Source organism: Amblyomma americanum, chromosome 10, assembly GCF_052857255.1.
Source record: "Amblyomma americanum isolate KBUSLIRL-KWMA chromosome 10, ASM5285725v1, whole genome shotgun sequence".
NCBI lineage: Eukaryota > Metazoa > Arthropoda > Arachnida > Ixodida > Ixodidae > Amblyomma > Amblyomma americanum.
This window is the reverse complement of record NC_135506.1, coordinates 59440255-59460118: the sequence shown is the minus strand read 5'-3', so window position 1 is coordinate 59460118 and position 19864 is coordinate 59440255. Positions and strand designations below refer to the sequence as shown.

General features: G+C 44.7%; 1 protein-coding gene across 2 annotated transcripts in view; it reads right to left on the bottom strand.

Moving 5' to 3' along the window:
* Positions 1-9866: 9866 nt before the first annotated feature.
* The window catches only part of LOC144107397 (uncharacterized), a 33188-nt gene continuing 23190 nt past the window's right edge, over positions 9867-19864 (bottom strand). For both annotated transcript variants that reach the window (XM_077640387.1, XM_077640388.1), the window contains exons 8-10: positions 16780-16842; positions 11751-11801; positions 9867-10063 (exon numbers count right to left, since the gene is read on the bottom strand). In XM_077640387.1, the coding sequence (XP_077496513.1) occupies positions 10013-10063; positions 11751-11801; positions 16780-16842 (165 nt within the window). In that variant the 3' untranslated portion in view covers positions 9867-10012. The remainder of the gene's footprint in view (positions 10064-11750; positions 11802-16779; positions 16843-19864) is intronic.

The following is a 19864-nucleotide window of genomic DNA, read 5'->3' as shown; positions in this document are numbered from 1 at the left end:
TCAAGAAGAAGCGCTCGTCCAGGGCTACGCCGCTACTGACTCTCGGCCGCTTAACTCCAACGTGACTCGGCTTCACGTTCCAGTGTAATGACAACCGTGGGCTCAAAGAACATACAGCAAATTGAGCGTGTCGTGGAAAGCAAGCAGTTGTTGCTTCTGGACAGAGGAATTTCCGTCGCCAGGGTGGTTGTCTTCCTCGAAGATAGCATTATCGACGTTCTTCTCACAAATTTCAGCAACGAACCCCAGCACCTTAACAAGGGGACGACTGTGGCGTATATTGACGCTCTTAGTGAAACTAGGTGTGTGCACAGTTTAACGACTGCTTCAACGACTGAGCCTGATAGACCTGGTGGTGTTCAGTACGACATTAACCCAACCCTGCCGCTGGAGCAGCGAGACAAAGTGCGGGAACTGCTCGATCGCTACCGTGGTGCCTTCTCGTCGTCGTCACGCGTCGGTCAGACGCATCTTGCGAAACATCGCATAATTACTGATGAAAATGTTCCACCACTCCGCCAGTCACCTTATCGAGTGTCCACTAAAGAACGTGAGGCTATCAGCACACAAGTGAAAGAAATGCTCGCCGACGACGTTATTCGCCCTTCTAGGAGCCCGTGGGCGGCACCTGTCGTGCTTGCGAAGAACGACGGCACCTTACGATTCTGTGTGGACTACCGTCGGTTAAACATCACTAAAAAGGACGTGTACCCTCTACCCAGAATTGACGACGCTTTGGATCGCTTATGCAACACCAGATATTCCTCCTCCATGAACCTGAAGTCTGGATATTGGCAAATTGAGGTAGACAAGAGGGACCGCGAAAAAACTGCATTCATCACTCCAGACGGCATGTACGAGTTTTGGGTGATGCCATTTGGTCTTTGTTCGGCATCCGCGACATTCCAAACGCTCATGGATACCGTTCTTGCAGATTTGAAGTGGCAAACTTGTCTAGTCTACCTGGACGACATCATCGTTTTGGCCCCGTTTTTCGAGGAGCACCTGCGTTGCCTCGAGGACGTCTTGCAGGCCATAACGTCATCAGGCCTTACTCTAAAAGCCGAAAAATGCCGTTTTGATTGCGAAGAGTTAAAGTTTCTAGACCATGTCGTGAACTACTAAGGAGTCCTCCCGGATCCCGAGGAAACATCCGCCATTGTCAATTTTCCACCGCCGCGTGACCAGAAGGAAGTTCGTCGATTCCTCGGACTATGCGCGTATTACCGCCGCTTCGTTGAGAATTTCTCTAAAATTGCCTCACCCCTTATTGATCTGACAAAGGCGTATATACCGTTCAAGTGGGAACCTCGACACCAGAGGGCGTTTCAAGAGCTTCAACACCGCCTGCAGTAACCCTGTGTGCTGGCGCACTTTGATGAGCTTGCAGACACAAGGGTCCACACCCATGCAAGCAACGTTGGTTTGGGCGTTGTCCTAGTTCAAGTTCGGCGGGACCAACCACGTGTCATCGCCTATGCGAGAAGCGCACTATCGAAGACCGAAGCCAACTACTCTGCCTGTAAAAAAGAATGCCTCGCCATCGTGTGCGCAGTTTCGAAGTTCAGACCATACCTTTATGGCCGCTCTTTCAAAGTAGTGACCGATCATCACGCACCATGCTGGCTGACCAGCCTCAAGGATCACTCCGGGTGCCGCGCACGATGGAGCCTTCGACGCCAAGAGTTCGATATCACCGTCATTTATAAATCCGGACAGACACACGCAGACGCCGACTGCTTATCTCATGCTCCCGTGCAAGCAGCTCCAGACGACGCGGCTGACGACGATGAAGTCGTCTTGAATGCAATAAATACCAACGATTTCGCCGAGCATCAACGCGCTGACCTCGACCTCCGCGACGTCATTCGTTATCTTGAAGGTACCAGCAGGAGAGTTCCTAAAGCCTTCAGGCGAGCTTTGTCGTCTCTCTGCATACGAAACGGTGTTCTCTTCAAGAATTTCGCCGCCGACGGTAGGCAATACTTGCTGGTCGTCCCTGCCAACTTACGCGATAAGATTCTTCACGCCTGCCAGGACGAACCAGCTTCCGGCCAGCTTGGTGTTACTAGAACACAAGCCAGAATTCAAAACAAGTACTACTGGCCTCGCCTGGGTCCTAACGTTGCGCATTAAGTCCGCACTTGCCGAGATTGCCAGCGCCACAAGGTTCCGCCCATGAAGCCAGCCGGATTCCTCAAGCCTATTGAGCCGCCTTCGCAGGCGTTTCAATAAGTCGGCATGTACTTGCTCGGGCCCTTTCCTACATCAGGCTCCGAAAAGAGGTGGATAATAGCAGCCACTGATTATCCCACACGTTATGCGGAGACAGCATCTCTTCAAAGTAGCACCGCCATCGAAGTAGCCCAGTTCTTTGTTCATCAAATCGTCTTACGTTGTGCTCCACAAGTTTTGATTACGGACAGAGGGGCTGCATGCTTTTTCCTCTGAGCTCCTGCACCACACTTTTGCCGCAGCGTTTTGCCTCCATAAAAACGCTAAGGCGCCCGTGTGCTGTGCGATGTCAGTGCACGTTAAAGATCTTAAAAGATCTTAAAGATAAAATGATTCCGGAGCCCTACACTACGGCACCTCTTTCTTCCTCTCTTCTTTCACTCCCTCCTTTATCCCTTCCCTTACGGCGCGGTTCGGGTGTCCAGCGATATATGAGACAGATACTGCGCCATTTCCCTTCCCCAAAAACCAATTATTATTATTATTATAATAGTAAACCAGCTTACTACTTAAGGTAGTTCTCCGGCTTGCCGGTGTCCTCCCACACTGGTAATACTATGCCGCAAAAGTCATATTTTTACTCCAAAAAGCCTATGTTTGAAAATTTTTTAGTCTTCTCTGAAACTCCTGGTACACCGGCCAGGATCGCCGAACAGACGCGCCCATTCGAGACAAAGAAGGCACTCGGCCAGGCGCTAAGATGTAAGGTTCAACCACAAGGTGGCGCCGGCAGAATGTCAGCAGTGTGGCCCTCCCTTCCAAGAGGCATCGACTCGATGCCGTGCGGGGGAAAATGAAAATAGGTGAGACTTTCTATCACAAATAGGCAAATTGTTGCAATTAAAGATTTCTACTCGGTCGTTAGTAATAGCCGCATCAGTTTTTAGAATTTCGAAAACGCGATTACCTTCCCTGCTGTGTTTCGTGAAAATTCACTGCATCGTGTGAAAATACATGCGCCTTTAAAAGCACGTAGGCAAAGCAACCCCTCCAATGCACGTAATTAGCCGAAAATGTCAAATTTTGTCGAGCCACAACGCGAAGGGCAATAGTGTTTTCGAAATTCTGACAATTGATACGGGTATTACTAACGACCGTCTACAAAGCTCTAATTGAACTAGGTGTCTAACTCTAATATCTCAAAAGTTATTTATTAAAAATTAGTTACCCAGCTTATTACTTAAGACGATTCACCGGTTTTCTGGTATCCGTCAACGCTGGTAATACTACGCAGCTAAAGCCATATTTTTGCCCCAAGATCCTATTTTTGAAAATTTTTGAGTCTTCACTGAAACACGCGGTGTGTGTGTGTGTGTGTGTGTGTGTGTGTGTGTGTGTGTGTGTGTGTGTGTGTGTGTGTGTGTGTGTGTGTGTGTGTGTGTGTGTGTGTGTGTGTGTGTGTGTGTGTGTGTGTGTGTGTGTGTGTGTGTGCGCGCGCGCGCGTGCGTGTGCGTGCGTGCGTGTGTGTGTGCGTGTGTGTGCGTGTTCGTGCGTGTGTGTGCGTGCGTGTGTGTGTGTGTGTGTGTGTGGGCGTGCGTGTGTGTGTGCGTGTGTGTGTGTGTGTGTGTGTGTGTGTGTGTGTGTGTGTGTGTGTGTGTGTGTGTGTGTGTGTGTGTGTGTGTGTCCGTCTACTTAAAAAGCAGACTGACACACACATTCAAAAACATAATAAGGGTTTACTGACGTTCCATCTGGGGCCAGTCTTTATCAGTGTCACCAGTATTTATAGGGGTTAGAAAAACACTGCTACAAAGCGGTGTAGTTAGAAACCTAAAAAAGAAAAAAAGTACAAAATGGCACGTACGCTGTCACAGCCCAGAAGGGTGTCCAGCGGCTGCACTCCAGTCACAGCACAAAGCACCGGAACGCACAAATGCACACACACGTGATTCGAGCGGAATTTCCGAAGTTCATTGTCCGCGGCACGTGGTGCCTTGGTCAAAACAAGTTGTCTTAATATGAAATATGCTTGCTTCGACTGAAGGAAGGAGATGTGTCACACAAATAGGAATTCGAATGCAGGAATGTTTGTGTGGTTGGCCAGTTTAGTTCTCCGCTTCCCAGGATAGCACAACCCTTATGTTTTTAAGCGTGTCAGTCTACTTTATAAGTGTATAACTTCTGGTGCACAGTGACTATATATATATATATATATATATATATATATATATATATATATATATATATATATATATATATATATATATATATATATATATATATATATATATATATATATATATATATAGATATATATATATATATATATATATATATATATATATATATATATATATATATATATATATATATATATATATATATATATATATATATATATATATATATATATATATACACACAACACAAGGTGTCCCAGCCAGCTTTAGCCAGGGATTAAAAGTATGCCGCGGCACTCTAAGATGACGCAACCATATGCATGTTACTGGTTATTGTATGAAGCAAGTCAGGGTATTTTTATTATTCTCATTAATTTCATAATTAGTCGAGATTAATTATCGAATTAGCAAGCAACGAAGATAGGCGACAAATTTCAGTGTGAAAGTTGTAGAATGGACTGGAAAACGTCCTATTGTACAGTTTCTAACTTTCCATCTATTATTTATTAGATTTTTTTTCGCCCACTGCAGTTGCCCGTGAAATATCAAAAAAAACCACGTTGCTTGCCGTGCTGCGCGCCGCGACTAACCCAAACATTCCGCCCAGGAACGCACAGATCATTTGGCCCGGTGTGCTGCTGCTTAAAAGGCGACAGGGCAGGGACGCAACAGCTGGCATTGAGATATAGCCACCAGCTTGCATCTCTCCCGGCGGTTAATGATAGCGATAAGCAGACACAGCCCTTATTGCGCTGGCGTAAATTGCAGTGCCAGCGCCTGGGTCGCGGCCTTGTGACATTTAAGCAGCAGCACACCCGGCTAAGAAATGGGCTTGGGCAGGACATGTAATGCGAAGGCAAGATAACTGGTGGTCCTTCCTTAAGGGTAACGGAGTGGATTCCAAGAGCAAGCAATAGTAGCAAAGACCGGCAGAAGGTTAGGTGGACGGATGAGATAAAGAAGTTGGCAAGCATAGAGTGGGAGCAGCTGGCAAAGGATTTGCTTCATGGGGAACTTGCGCTGAAGTTTGCGCTGCCGATTGCAGCGCCATAACACTGCCTAGCGATAAGAGCCAGCAGTTTTAGGCAGTACTCTTAGTACTTTTCCGCATCACCTTCAGGCGCTAACTGGCGTGAGCCTCCGCGCTCTGTCGAAGGCGCACGTGCCGTGCGTCAGCTATCTGGGCTACGCCGAGAGAAGCTAGGCAATGAATGCTGTCAGCTAAACGCGGATATCAAATCGCGCAGAATGTGTTCTCGCGTTTGCAGCGGCACAAGCGGCCGACAAAAGCAGTTTTGAGTCACCGAATGGAACAATTGCAGTGCCACCTTGGCAGCGCAGTTTCCCCATTGGAGAGGCATGGTAGAGGCCTAATTTTTTTTTTGCCCTGCAGTGGGTTTAGTCAGGCTGATGGTGATGATGACACCCGGCTAAATGACCTGTTCGTTCGTAGGTGGAACGTTTGAGAGCACTTGAATAGCGGCGCGCAAGCGGACATGTAATGTGGTATTTTTTTGTATTTCGCGGGCATCATCCGTGCTCGAAAAAAAAAGGTAATACGTAATAGATGTTAAGTTAGAAACTGTTGAATCGGGCGTTTCGCGGCCAGTTCTGCAACTTTCTCATTAAAATTTTTCGCCTATCTTTGCTGCTTAATTAATTATTTCGCTGCTGGTTAATTATTCTCGATTAATTTATGCATATAAGCACAATACAATAATACTCTGACTTGTTCCATACAATAGCCAGCAATTGAATTGAATTGGCTGTTGGAGAAAGGAAATGGCGCATTATCTGTCTCACGTGTCGATACTGCGCGCCATTTCCTTTCCGCAAGAGGTAATTCAATTCAATTGCTATCTATTGTACTGAATAAGCCAGAGTATTTTTTTTAATAGCCAGCAACATGCATTTAGTCGCGTCGTCATAGAGTGCCGCGCCAGTTATATAAGCCCCGGGTAAAGTTGCCCTGGATACCCTGTATATATATATATATATATATATATATATATATATATATATATATAGAGAGAGAGAGAGAGAGAGAGAGTAGACTGACGCTTAAAAACAAGGTTTTGCTGACATTTCGACTGGCGACCATTTTTCAGAGTGGTACATGATTATTTCAGACGAGTATTTATAGTTGCTGGACGAAGGCTGCTACAATGCGCCGAGTTAACCCCCTTCCCACCAAAAAAGGTAAAAAAACGAAAGCTAGGCGCTCGGTGCGTGATGAGTCACAGTCCAGCTGTCGCCACACCGGGCCAAATAATCTGTTCGTTTCTAGCCGGAATGTTTGCGAATGCTACAATCGCGGCGCGCAACGGGGTATGCCACAAGTTATTTTAGCATTCCGCTGTGTGTGTGTGTGTGTGTGTGTGTGTGTGTGTGTGTGTGTGTGTGTGTGTGTGTGTGTGTGTGTGTGTGTGTGTGTGTGTGTGTGTGTGTGTGTGTGTGTGTGTGTGTGTGTGTGTGTGTGTGTGTGTGTGTGTGTGTGTGTGTGTGTGTGTGTGTGTGTGTGTGTGTGTGTGTGTGTGTGTGTGTGTGTGTGTGTGTGTGTGTGTGTGTGTGTGTGTGTGTGTGTGTGTGTGTGTGTGTGTGTGTGTGTGTGTGTGTGTGTGTGTGTGTGTGTGTGTGTGTGTGTGTGTGTGTGTGTGTGTGTGTGTGTGTGTGTGTGTGTGTGTGCGTGCGTGTGTGTGTGTGTGTGTGTGTGTGTGTGTGTTGCATGAAAGTTTTGCTATTCCTACTGCCGAAACTGTTTTACCGCCGCTACCTTTACCACTGACCGAAGTCGATATAGGGGGAGTGTCAATCGAATGAGGATCTACATTCGCGATAGTAGAGGAACTAAAGTTCGCTAGCAAATAATAGCAGTTTATTCCGATAAATTGCATAGGAGCAGTTATTTCCTTCACAGAAACATTGATTTCACTCTTTTTATTTTCAGTACCACTATGAAGAGGCGAAAACGAGAGATCGTACGGCGAGGAGCGAAACTTTCGTTTGAAAACAAAAATCTTATTGTGCATGACACAAACTTGTCAGTGTTAAGCGTAGCGCAAGGCAGCTACATGTTTTTAAATAGAAATAGATAAATGTAACCGAGTTGAAGTCAAGGCATGTTGGGCACGGCCCTCCAGTAGATGCGACAACATAAGGCACCAGCGATGGCACTATTAAATGCAAAGCGGGCTTATTGCGCACGCATTATCGTGCAGAAAGTATCTGCCATACATTCGAAGAAGACTGAAATGATTGCAAAAAGCACTCAACTACCTTCCGAAAAAAATGTATAGTAACATCATTTCAATAACAGTAGTAGCAGTTCCGATACACACTAGAATAAAGATATCGCGCACGTGTCTACAGCAACAGCTGTCTCTTTTAGTGTCATATAAATACAGACTTCGAATAACAGTGCACATGCGGAGGCCAGAAACTTCCAAAACTTCACTTATTACTCAAATTATACCTCAAATTATTACTCAAATTATACGTTTAAAAATACCCGCCTTTCGATAACACTGTAACGAAAATGTTTGTTCACAATGGTCTACTCAGTATTTTCACGAGTGGATTAAAAATCTCAAAATTTATAGAATAAATCTTACTGGGGCCAAAACACGTGCACCCATCTGAGAACGATATAGCCAGCCCTAGAGTTTCGAGTATTGAATACACGTGCGCGTTCATTCGCCGGAAATACACGTTATAAATCGAAAACCTCTACGCGCTACATCAGTCTTACTCGAATGATCAAATACGGTTTGTTTAGTACGGTAGTATTAAGTTTTCTGACCAACCTCAGCAGAGAAAAAGGCAAATCTTCGCATGCGAATTATTCCAACTCCATAACACTGTTATCCATGTAGCGCAAGGCAAATTATTTAAGTTATATCGCCGAAAACAATAAATACGCAAAATATGGAATTTCATAATAGCTGACTATACGGCGTTAATGTGATTTCAAATGGCGTGAAGATAGCTCATAAATATCCACTTGGGTAACAGAAAAGTGCTTTTAAAGGTCACTTTGCAAAAGTTTAAACAAAGCCCGTGGAGAAGGAAGCAAAGCGCGGGATTTAGAGATATGGTGCCTCAATGTCAGAGCTGGCCTATGCGACCATGACGTGATGTGACCGTGATTCGTGACCGGCTGAATATTCCTGGCGTTGTCGACCCAAGCGGTCATCTGCTCTGGCATGTAACTAGGAAAGCGATCCCTTTCAGCAAGATGCTTCCTAGATCTCCTGGCGTCAGGCTGCATTGCTCGACTTAAGCATCTTTGACAGCGGCCTCATTGGAATGCAGAACGATGCAAAACCGCACACACCCATTCTCGTCACAGGCCTGAAAGCTTGCCGGGCCAAACTGAACCTGAACCGCCAAGTGCTGATAACGGAAAGAGGTTAGTGCTGTCATGGGCCATGCAAGCGTAGCAAGGCAAGGTAAGTATAGCTTGGGGCGGCAGAAAGTTACGTAGGCAAACGAGATTAACAAGTTTGCAGGTAAAAGGTGGCTGCGGCGTATAGAGGATAGGAATAACTGGAGAGATATGTAAGTGGTCTTTGTCCTGTAATGGACGTAGTCAAACTGGTGGTGATGATGATAAATGGTCATGCTTATGGATGGCGCCATGGGACCTGTGCTGGAAGGCGCGCACTACGCAATGACGGAAACTCGCTAACCAGCTGCCACTAGGACTGCACGTGAGACTCTCAGGCTGCAGGACAGAACTTAGGCTCCTTTGCGCCGTGAGCTGACTCGCGTACCACGTGAATAGGAAGAAGCTATAGTTTGCGCATGCGCTGGTCTGGTGGCAGCGCAACAAGTAGGCACCAGAAGGCAGACGGGAAGGTTCGCCAATGTTCGTTTAGTTTCGCTTCCGCCCTCTTCCTTTTGTCCGCCTCCAATTAAGTTCTCCCTTCGGTTAGGCGCTGTGTTCTCCCTCAGTTTTGGCGTGTTGTCTCCCTTCCTTGTTTTGCGCTATGGAACCTCATGTCGATTACCCACTAGCCCGAACCTTAACCCTTCTACTGAGCTAAAAGCATTTTATGCCTAAACCACTGTCTTTGGTTTCAACCAGCTGCGCTTTTCTAGTTTTTTTTTAATGCGCAAGCATTAGATGGCTAATCTGCAACGAAATCCGACGTCCAGAAAAAAGTGGCGTCCCCAAACCTAAGTCACAAAGCAAGGTTCGGAGAATCGAACCCAGGACTTTCAGGTCACGAGGCGGGCACGCAGCTCATAGGCCACAATACATTTTTTGTTTATTGCCGCAGATCATAAAACGGCGTTTTTGCTTGGCGAACCAAAGAGCAAATAGTATATGCGTTGCCTTACGACTGCATGCTAATGAGTAGGTGCGTCATAAGTAATGAAAATAAACAGAGAAAAACAGTGCTTTCGCATTTAAATTACGCAAGTATTCGTAAGTATTCGTGAGAGCCCTCCGTCATTTTATTCCCTGCCTCCAGTTGCTGAAACAGCTTGCGTATGAAAACGAAAACGTCCGTCGCTTCCAATTTTTAATACTCTGGTCGCATAGTAAGCGACGCAGAATTACGAAGAACTCTACGAATAATCTGGACAATTCCAGGCTACGGAAGTCGGTAGAAGCAGGGCGCCTGCTTTCCAGAAGTGCATTTTTGGCGGCGTCATCTTTCCATCTGGACGGCGAATACTTGTATCCGCCATATGACGAAACACTGCGCAGAAAAGTGCAGAGAAAGGATCGTAATGAGGCGACATGTTGCAACCGCCAATTGATGTTCACGCAGTTCTTACTGATAGCTAACGTTGCGCTGTGTCCGGAGAACTCTGCGCATTAACTGTAAGTGTTAGTAGGAAAACTGGTCAACATTGACGCTACTCACAAGCGTGATATAGGAGAAGGATAGTGAAAAATGAAATAAAAATGTTTTCTTCGATGATGTTCTGTTAATTGAAGCTCGTGGGTTCTAAACGAACTATGACGGTTGTTCTAAGTGGACTTAGAGGCGTTGTGTGTTCCTGTTACAAATGAAAAGAAGAGGCAGGCAGTTCATTAAGTTATACTGGCCACCAAAAGCCTGCAAAAGCATTTGGTTTCATTTCATGTGTTTCATTAAGACAGACGCCACAACGCTTGACGCTACGTTACAGAATACGGGGAATGTAGTACCCCGTGTTTTCGTGAACTATAGTCAGACGAAAAACTACTATTGTGAAGCAGATTTCGCATGTGCAGCACAATGTAAAAGATGTGAAACCACACTCAAGGTAGTGGCCAGTCAAATCTGAGGTCTTGCTGGTTGTCAATTGGCGTTTAGTATCACGTTTTAGTGGCCTAGAAATACCTTTTCAGTATGGTCAATTTAGGGATTTTTGGTAGCTAAATGAGTTTCCCTAAAGAGTCACACGCTTGTTATTTGCATTAGAGATTTAAGAAAATATTCTTGTATTTACGTTTATTTACATTTGCATTTATGAATATTCATATTTATTCCCTGCATTTACGAATATCTCGTTTGAATACGCAGACGTACGTAAAAGGCTTACACTACCCGACTTTGCATTTTTTGGCTGTAACATGGAAGTCCACTTTCTACGAATCTCGGATAAAACTAACAGAATCCTGTCAGTTCCATTATATATGGGCTCCACTGGATCTGATAAATGTTAGACTGATTTACAGTTAGCCTTGCCGGCCGCGGCCAATGTAGAGGCCTCTAAACATCGAGCTCGCCTTGATGCGAAGAAAGGAACCTGCATGCATCGTCGTGATTTAGTAACATATGCGAAATAAAGCGTGCTTCGACAAAGACATATTTGTCAAAAAGCGCCAGTGGGATGATCAGCCCCGATTGCTGTTAGTGATCAGCACCTTCCGACAGGTATAGAGCACATACCTCAGCAATTCTGGACACAACCATTTTTGAGCCGGAAGCCGTTCATGAAAGCAGTTTTTAGATATAATGTAAGATTTCACTATAACAATCAATACATTTGCAGATCACCCGACGGCAGTCGTATTTTTTTGCTATTAACGACTTTGCTATCTTCAAAATTGTTGTCATTTGGTTTTCTATGGCAGTCTAAACTGTTCGATGCGATTGATGAAAACCGTTTAAAAGAAAGATTCTGCTACATGTCAGAGTAATGGACTATTACCTTCAATATTTCCATAACAGTGTTGCAATTTTCCAGTGTTCAAAATTTTCGCCTAAGAATGCTGGACTTGACAATGTATGTGACAATTTCCTGCTCACGCGTGCACCCGCAAACTTTCATAGAAAAAAAATGTTATCACTAAGGTTCTCCCTCTTTGTAGTCCTATTTTGTGCGGCAAGAAGCATGTTCATAGAGTAGAATTGCTTGGTAGCAGCATGCATTCAGAGGATTGAGTTTGCTTACATCGGCGAAGAGGCCAAGAATCCACCCCAAGGGGATCGCTAGCTCAGCTTTCTGCGTACAAAACAAGAAAGAATAGAAATGAACGGCCCCCATGCCATCTTGTATGCGAAATTGTTCAAACAGCTATTAGTACAGAAACAGGACAAACAAAACTCGCGACTTTGCACCCTATTGTTTGCATTCTGGACAAGAGCATTTTTGAACGGCAAAGAGTTTGAGCGCTATACTTTCATATATTGTAGGATTTCACTATAACAATCAATACATCCGCAGATATCTCCTCGGCAAAATTGAATTTTTTTGACTACTAACGTTCTTGCTATCGTGAACAGCGTTCCCCTTTGGTTTTCTATGGCAGGCTAAACTGCTCGGTGCAAGCAATACAAGCACTATTAAAGAAGGACTTTGCTACATATCGGCAGAATGAACCATTACCTTTATTATTTCTATACCAGTACATTACAGTTTTGTAATATTCAAAGTGTTTGTATATTCAAAGTTTTTGAGAAACCTTAAGAATCATAATTATTAGGAATCGCACAGTGGTCTTTATCTTTACTGAGTTATCTTCCAAGCCTATTCACGAGGTTAAGCTGCTCAGTTGCAACTCAAGCAGCTCGAGTTGTTCTTTATATTTTTTTTGGGGGGAGGGGTTCATTAAGAATTTCAATTAAAGTTCAAATTTAATTAGAATCATGAACCCCATTGTAACACATGCACCATTCGGGCTACATTTCTTCACGATATTAACGCGACAGCATTAAAGGGACACCAAGGATAACGCTATCAATTTTAGTTTTGCTAGTAAAATCTGATTTTTCGGCATATCGTGGCTTTGTTGCCACTTGTCAGGCAGCGAAAGATGCATTTATTGGTAATAATTTTGGATTCGAAGTCAAAAAACTTTTCTCGCCGCAAGGATTCAAACTTGACACTCTCTGATGACGAAATAGGAGAAGAGTGAGTGACCTAAAGCGGCGGTAAGGGAACGAGGACTCCGTGATTGCTGGCTGCAAGCGAAATGCAAACAGGTTTCGCCCAGACACTGAAGGCCTCTATCAGCCGTCGTCTCTTCGTTTACGTTTGAACTAACGTTACGATGAATCCCGTTCCCGATTCCGACAACGAAGTTCTCGCAAAGAACTGCGGCCTGCACTTCAGCGACCCCAACCTAACACAGCGTGCGATCTTTTGAGGGCTGAGGCGGTGGGTCTGGCAAGAAAGTCCTAGCGCCGAGGAGTCGGCGGCGTTGCTGTCCCCGCCGAGCCACCGTCACGACTGATGTGCAGCGACTGGTACGTGCGGGCACATTTAAATTCTGTAATAGCAGTCATCGTAGGGGTGGGTGTGCAGCCGAGTGTCTTCCTACGTTGACGAAGCGAACACGCCGAGAGGTGCCTTTGCTAACGTGGAGGCGCGTTGAACATTGTCTGTACACAGCTCTTTTTCTTTGTCGCAGTTGCGTGCCGTTGCACGCACTTCGTCCGAGGAGCACTTAGAAAGGAACTTGGAGGTCATCTGGTGCTCCGTCCTTCTAAATCGAGGCGCATAACAAACATGAGGCACGCCGAACGCATGCCGGGAAGCACCCTAGAACATACCGTAACTCAGCTGGCCGCTAGTGGCGTCACCAATTGCAGTTTTTTTTTTTAGTTCCAACATTCAGGTTTTTTTTCCCGTCTTCGTCGTGTGGTAAAACTGCACTAGTGGCTTCAAAACAATACTTACATACTTCAATATCGATGAGACACGCAACCTTAATGCAGGTTTGTTAGCCTCAGAGATCTGTTTCTCTTTTCTCCTATTTCGTCATCACGCTTGTACTTGCGAGATTTGCCTGTGGCGGCGATACCTGTATTTTAGTTCTTGCTCTTTTCTAGCTTACAATAGCTTTGCTTCCAGAAGGAGTGGTGCTTTTGTGTTAAGGAGCTGGTATTCTATCGATACAAGCCAACTCCAATTTCTCCTTAGGGTCCCTTTAAGGTTTCTGTTCAGCGGAAGACCGGCTGTAGTCCCTTCAGCGTTGTGTCGAAAAACACACGTCACGCGCGACGTCACGCATAGATGTCTGGAATGAAAATAACTCAAACATGCTCTAGTGATGTCAAGTAAAGATCGGCGCATGTCTCGAACGACTTAACTTTAAGAAGGCAATGATTTCACGAAAAGAAAAGTGCCACAAATTTTAGCTGGGATTCGAACCCAGGACATTTGGCCCAACCAACCAGACAACCTACCGACTGGGCCAAGTAGGCACGTTGAGTTGGCTGAGGTACGAGGGGGGGGGGGGCGAAATGATGTGCGTATTGTTGGCTTAATTTGATACTTAGTAATGTGGTAACTGATGGAGTGAACTATAGACGTGCTAATTATTGAGATACTAATTAGAGTGGAGTGAACTACATACATGCTAATTACTGAGATACTAATTACTAATAGATACTAATTAGAGTAACATTATATGCGTAAACTGGTAGTGTGGAAGAGTTCGAAAACGTCGTAGGGAGCCATTAAAGCTATCGCGTCATACATTAAAAAAATGAAGCTTAAGTGACCTCCTAAACGCTCTCATCGGCCATCGTACATGATAAAGGATCCGGCCAGCCTAAACCTAAAGTACAAATAAAACCTGTGAAAACTAATCAAACAAGTGGGTTTCCTTCTCAGCCCTAGAGTGTAGCCCTAACGGCATCTCTGAAAGTGGAAAGATTTCGAAAGGTGGCGACGAGGATTCTCTAAAATTTTACATCGCTTTAGAGCCTAAAGAGCTCCGTAAGACTTCTGCAACAAGGCTGACACTGAAACACCGTCGCTTGGCTACTTCTGCGAAAATACGATGCTAATAAGCCCTTAATTCTGGCTTGTGACCAGAGAATCGGTGCAATAACAGGGAGATGCTCTCACGTTGTCATTGAACCGAAGTCTGTTTCCTAACACATACTTGAGTTCATTGGAACACAAGTTTTTGGATAAGCTACGGTGCGAATAAGCCCTTAATTCTGGCTTGTGACCACAGAATCGCTGCAATAACAGGGGCATGCTCTCACGTTGTCATTGAACCGAAGTCTATTTCCTAACACATACTTGAGTTCATTGGAACACAAGTTATTAGATAAGCTACGGTGCTAATAAGCCCTTAATTCTGGCTTGTGACCAAAGAATCGGTGCAATAACAGGGAGATGCTCTCACGTTGTCATTGAACCGAAGTCTGTTTCCTAACACATACTTGAGTTCATTGGAACACAAGTTTTTGGATAAGCTACGGTGCGAATAAGCCCTTAATTCTGGCTTGTGACCACAGAATCGCTGCAATAACAGGGGCATGCTCTCACGTTGTCATTGAACCGAAGTCTATTTCCTAACACATACTTGAGTTCATTGGAACACAAGTTATTAGATAAGCTACGGTGCTAATAAGCCCTTAATTCTGGCTTGTGACCAGAGAATCGGTGCAATAACAGGGAGATGCTCTCACGTTGTCATTGAACCGAAGTCTGTTTCCTAACACATACTTGAGTTCATTGGAACACAAGTTTTTGGATAAGATACGGTGCGAATAAGCCCTTAATTCTGGCTTGTGACCACAGAATCGCTGCAATAACAGGGGCATGCTCTCACGTTGTCATTGAACCGAAGTCTATTTCCTAACACATACTTGAGTTCATTGGAACACAAGTTATTACATAAGCTACGGTGCGAATAAGCCCTTAATTCTGGCTTGTGACCAAAGAATCGGTGCAATAACAGGGAGATGCTCTCACGTTGTCATTGAACCGAAGTCTGTTTCCTAACACATACTTGAGTTCATTGGAACACAAGTTTTTGGATAAGCTACGGTGCGGATAAGCCCTTAATTCTGGCTTGTGACCACAGAATCGGTGCAATAACAGGGACATGCTCTCACGTTGTCATTGAACCGAAGTCTGTTTCCTAACACATACTTGAGTTCATTGGAACACAAGTTTTTGGATAAGCTACGGTGCGGATAAGCCCTTAATTCTGGCTTGTGACCACAGAATCGGTGCAATAACAGGGACATGCTCTCACGTTGTCATTGAACCGAAGTCTATTTCCTAACACATACTTGAGTTCATTGGAACACAAGTTATTACATAAGCTACGGTGCTAATAAGCCCTTAATTCTGGCTTGTGACCAGAGAATCGGTGCAATAACAGGGAGATGCTCTCACGTTGTCATTGAACCGAAGTCTGTTTCCTAACACATACTTGAGTTCATTGGAACACAAGTTTTTGGATAAGCTACGGTGCGAATAAGCCCTTAATTCTGGCTTGTGACCACAGAATCGGTGCAATAACAGGGAGATGCTCTCACGTTTTCATTGAACCGAAGTCTATTTCCTAACACATACTTGAGTTCATTGGAACACAAGTTATTACATAAGCTACGGTGCTAATAAGCCCTTAATTCTGGCTTGTGACCAAAGAATCGGTGCAATAACAGGGAGATGCTCTCACGTTGTCATTGAACCGAAGTCTGTTTCCTAACACATACTTGAGTTCATTGGAACACAAGTTTTTGGATAAGCTACGGTGCGGATAAGCCCTTAATTCTGGCTTGTGACCACAGAATCGGTGCAATAACAGGGACATGCTCTCACGTTGTCATTGAACCGAAGTCTATTTCCTAACACATACTTGAGTTCATTGAAACACAAGTTATTACATAAGCTACGGTGCGAATAAGCCCTTAATTCTGGCTTGTGACCACAGAATCGGTGCAGTAACAGGGACATGCTCTCACGTTGTCATTGAACCGAAGTCTATTTCCTAACACATACTTGAGTTCATCGGAACACAAGTTAGTAGATAAGCTACGGTGCGAATAAGCCCTTAATTCTGGCTTGTGACCACAGAATCGGTGCAGTAACAGGGACACTCTCTCACGCTGTCATTGAACCGAAGTCTCTTTCCTAACACATACTTGTGTTGATTGGAACACAAGTTATTAGATTAGCTGCACTGCAAAGAGCTCGCTCGGTTCGGTCACCGGAGAACTCCTGAGCGTACCGCTGCGAGAGAGTCATCGCCCTTTGCGGCCATTTTTTTCGATGAGGCCAGATAACGGATGAGCTGCAAAGAAAACAAAACAGGTTACATCGTGAGCGGTCGCAACATTCGCAGCAACGACAAAAAGCATATTTCTGACCCGGTCCCGTTCACGTTGGCAGCAATGACAGGAGTCGAATGCAGTGTTCACTGTTAGTTACACACTTATAATTATATAAGTAGTATTTGTAGTGTTTGTTCATTCTTCAAAGCTGCCGGCAAGCCGCTTTATCGCTTTTTTGCGATGCAAGACGCGACCAGATTTATCTCGATTGATCGCATCCAAGCAGAGCTGATTCTGCGTTTTTCCAGAATGTTCTACTAACTTTGCACTCTTTATCTTGAATGTTCGCTATCAGCTTTAAATTGAGCACGGCCGACAGCGGCGGGTATCCTGTTCGATGACCGCCGAGCACGCTTGTTGTTACGCCGCCGCCGAGTGATTCAGTCAATTGTGGGCGCAAGTCAGCCCAAATAGAGAGTTTTGTTTAGACGCCATTTTGGCTGTCTTTCTGCTCTCCTGATTGCAGTCACCCCTTCGTGACAACACTAACACTAAGAGAGCAAGACTTGTGCGTTTATTATTTACGACAGGCTAGAAATACCTAAATACCATCAGATGCCTCCAGAAAATAGTGAACTGCAAGGAAGAATATGCTTGGTTTGGTTTGCTTTTTGGGGGGAAAGGAAATTATATATATTATAATTGGTTTTTTGGGGGAAAGGAAATGGCGCAGTATCTGTCTCATATATCGTTGGACACCTGAACCGCGCCGCAAGGGAAGAGATAAAGGAGGGAGTGAAAGAAGAAAGGAAGAAGAGGTGCCGTAGTGGAGGGCTCCGGAATAATTTCGACCACCTGGGGATCTTTAACGTGCACTGACATCGCACAGCATACGGGCGCCTTAGCGTTTTCCCTCCATAAAAAAGCAGCCGCCGCGGTCGGGTTCGAACCCAGGAACTCCGGATCAGTAGTCCAGCGCCCTAACCACTGAGTCACCGCGGCGGGGGAAGGAAATGGCGCAGTATCTCTCTCACTTATATCGGCGGACACCTGAACCGCGCCGTAAGGAAAGGGATAAATGAGGGAATGAAAGAAGAAAGGAATAAAGAAGTGCCGTAGTGGAGGCCAAGAATTTACTTAAGAAAATCTATTCGCGTTTATGTAACATTTTGGCATTTGAAAAACTATTTTCCCATACTAACGTATGGGCTGCCACGGGGCATTTTTTAACTTCAGAATATCACTTTCTCCATGCAGTCAGCTTCAGCAAACCATAACATAAGCGACGCGATGGCTACCCGCAGCTGAGACGGCGGACATTGTGCTACTGAACGCGAAATCAATACATATGAATTGATTTTATTCAAACTATACTTTAAAGGGTAAAGGTGATTTGGCGCCGTACAGTTTTCGTGGGCATGGCCCTCATAAATATCTCGCATTAAAAAAAATACCTTGTGTAGTGCGCTCAGTCACTTCAAAAAAAAAATACAGTATGCTAACGCATGAAGACGTAGTCCATCTGCACGCAGAGCGAAGTTTGGACGAAGCAGTGTCACCGTCCACTCTAGCCTAGGCATCTTTATAAATACTCCTGCCGAAACCTCGAATTTAGCCCAAGGGAATGCCATCAGCGGGAAAGTATCCACAAGAATATGCCAGTAATTTTATACTCGTCTTCGACACTAAACTGACCATTCAACAAGTTTATTAATTAAAAAGAATGGATTAAATTATGCCGAGCACCGTTACTGAAAAATATAATGGTGTGCAGGATAGTTTTTATCTAATAATGTAACAAGAATGGATTAAATTATGCCGAGCATCGTTACTGAAAAATATAATAGTGTGCAGAATATTTTTTATCTAATAATGTAATTTTAACATCAGTAGTTAATTTCCTTGTTGAAAGACATTGCATAATTGTTTAGTAAGTAATATCCGCAGAAAAAAACTCGCCCTCCAACCCCCCCCCCCCCCCCCCCCCCTCCCTAGAAGAACAAAAAGCCCAGTTTAAGAAAAGCAAAGAACATGAGGTTGCTACGACCGAAATTAATTTAATCAACGCAGGTGTTTGCACTTGAAATATATAAGAGAAAATGGCTTATATCTTCTAATATTTCCTTCCCTGACTCGTTCGTCGACCTTTCCGCGATTGGTGAACTAAGCTCAGTAATGTTGAATTGCGGCGTCACATTACTCGTGATTCTTACGCTTGATATGACTGACTGCCGTCACCATTGTGAGAGAAGCAAAACAATGACACAGGAAAACTGTCGATCGATCACATAGCCTCGAAAGAATTTTCTAGTAAATTGAACTGTAGGGAAAATTGTGCATTCATTTCCCGCCTATTTATAAGCTGTATATGAGCATGGATATCTAACATTTCAGATCATATTTAACAGTTTCTTCCCGAAGTAAATCGCTCGAGAGAACTTCACTGCTGCTGTTTCTAATTCGGCTGCTTTCAGGCATAGACTCCTGTTATTTAAATTCAGGAGAGATGGCCCTTATGCCTTCAGATCTGCACATCTAACTCTACAGGTTCGTATGGCTCGAGCGCACGGGCCTGGGCACTCTCGAGGCTTCCACAACGAGCAGCGGCTTGCAAATCTAGGTCCGCTTCTTGTAGCAGTCATCTTCCAAGTGCGATGTTTCCATTATTTTCTATTGAGCAGCGCGCAACTTTATACTGTAGCTGGCAGGGGATATTACTTGCAACCGTTCTTCACTATCAGTCGTTGCAAAACTCCACATCAAAATGCCGGCATAACCTGAGGTTAGCTGCACGCGATGACCCCAGCGACACCTATGAGACGGGTTGTCGGCTACTGGTCTTTTCCTGCTACAGTTACGCTTGCGTCATTGCCGTCATATGAGCAGCGCTGAACAGCTACTTAAGACAGCCAAATTTCGAAGAATGTGCGTCATGGGAAGCTTTGCAGCTGGTGTGATGAAGTAGCCGTGCTAGCTACCAGCACTGAAGGGATAAAGCACTGACGGGGTAAATATCGCAAATAGGAAGCAAAAAAAAATCGT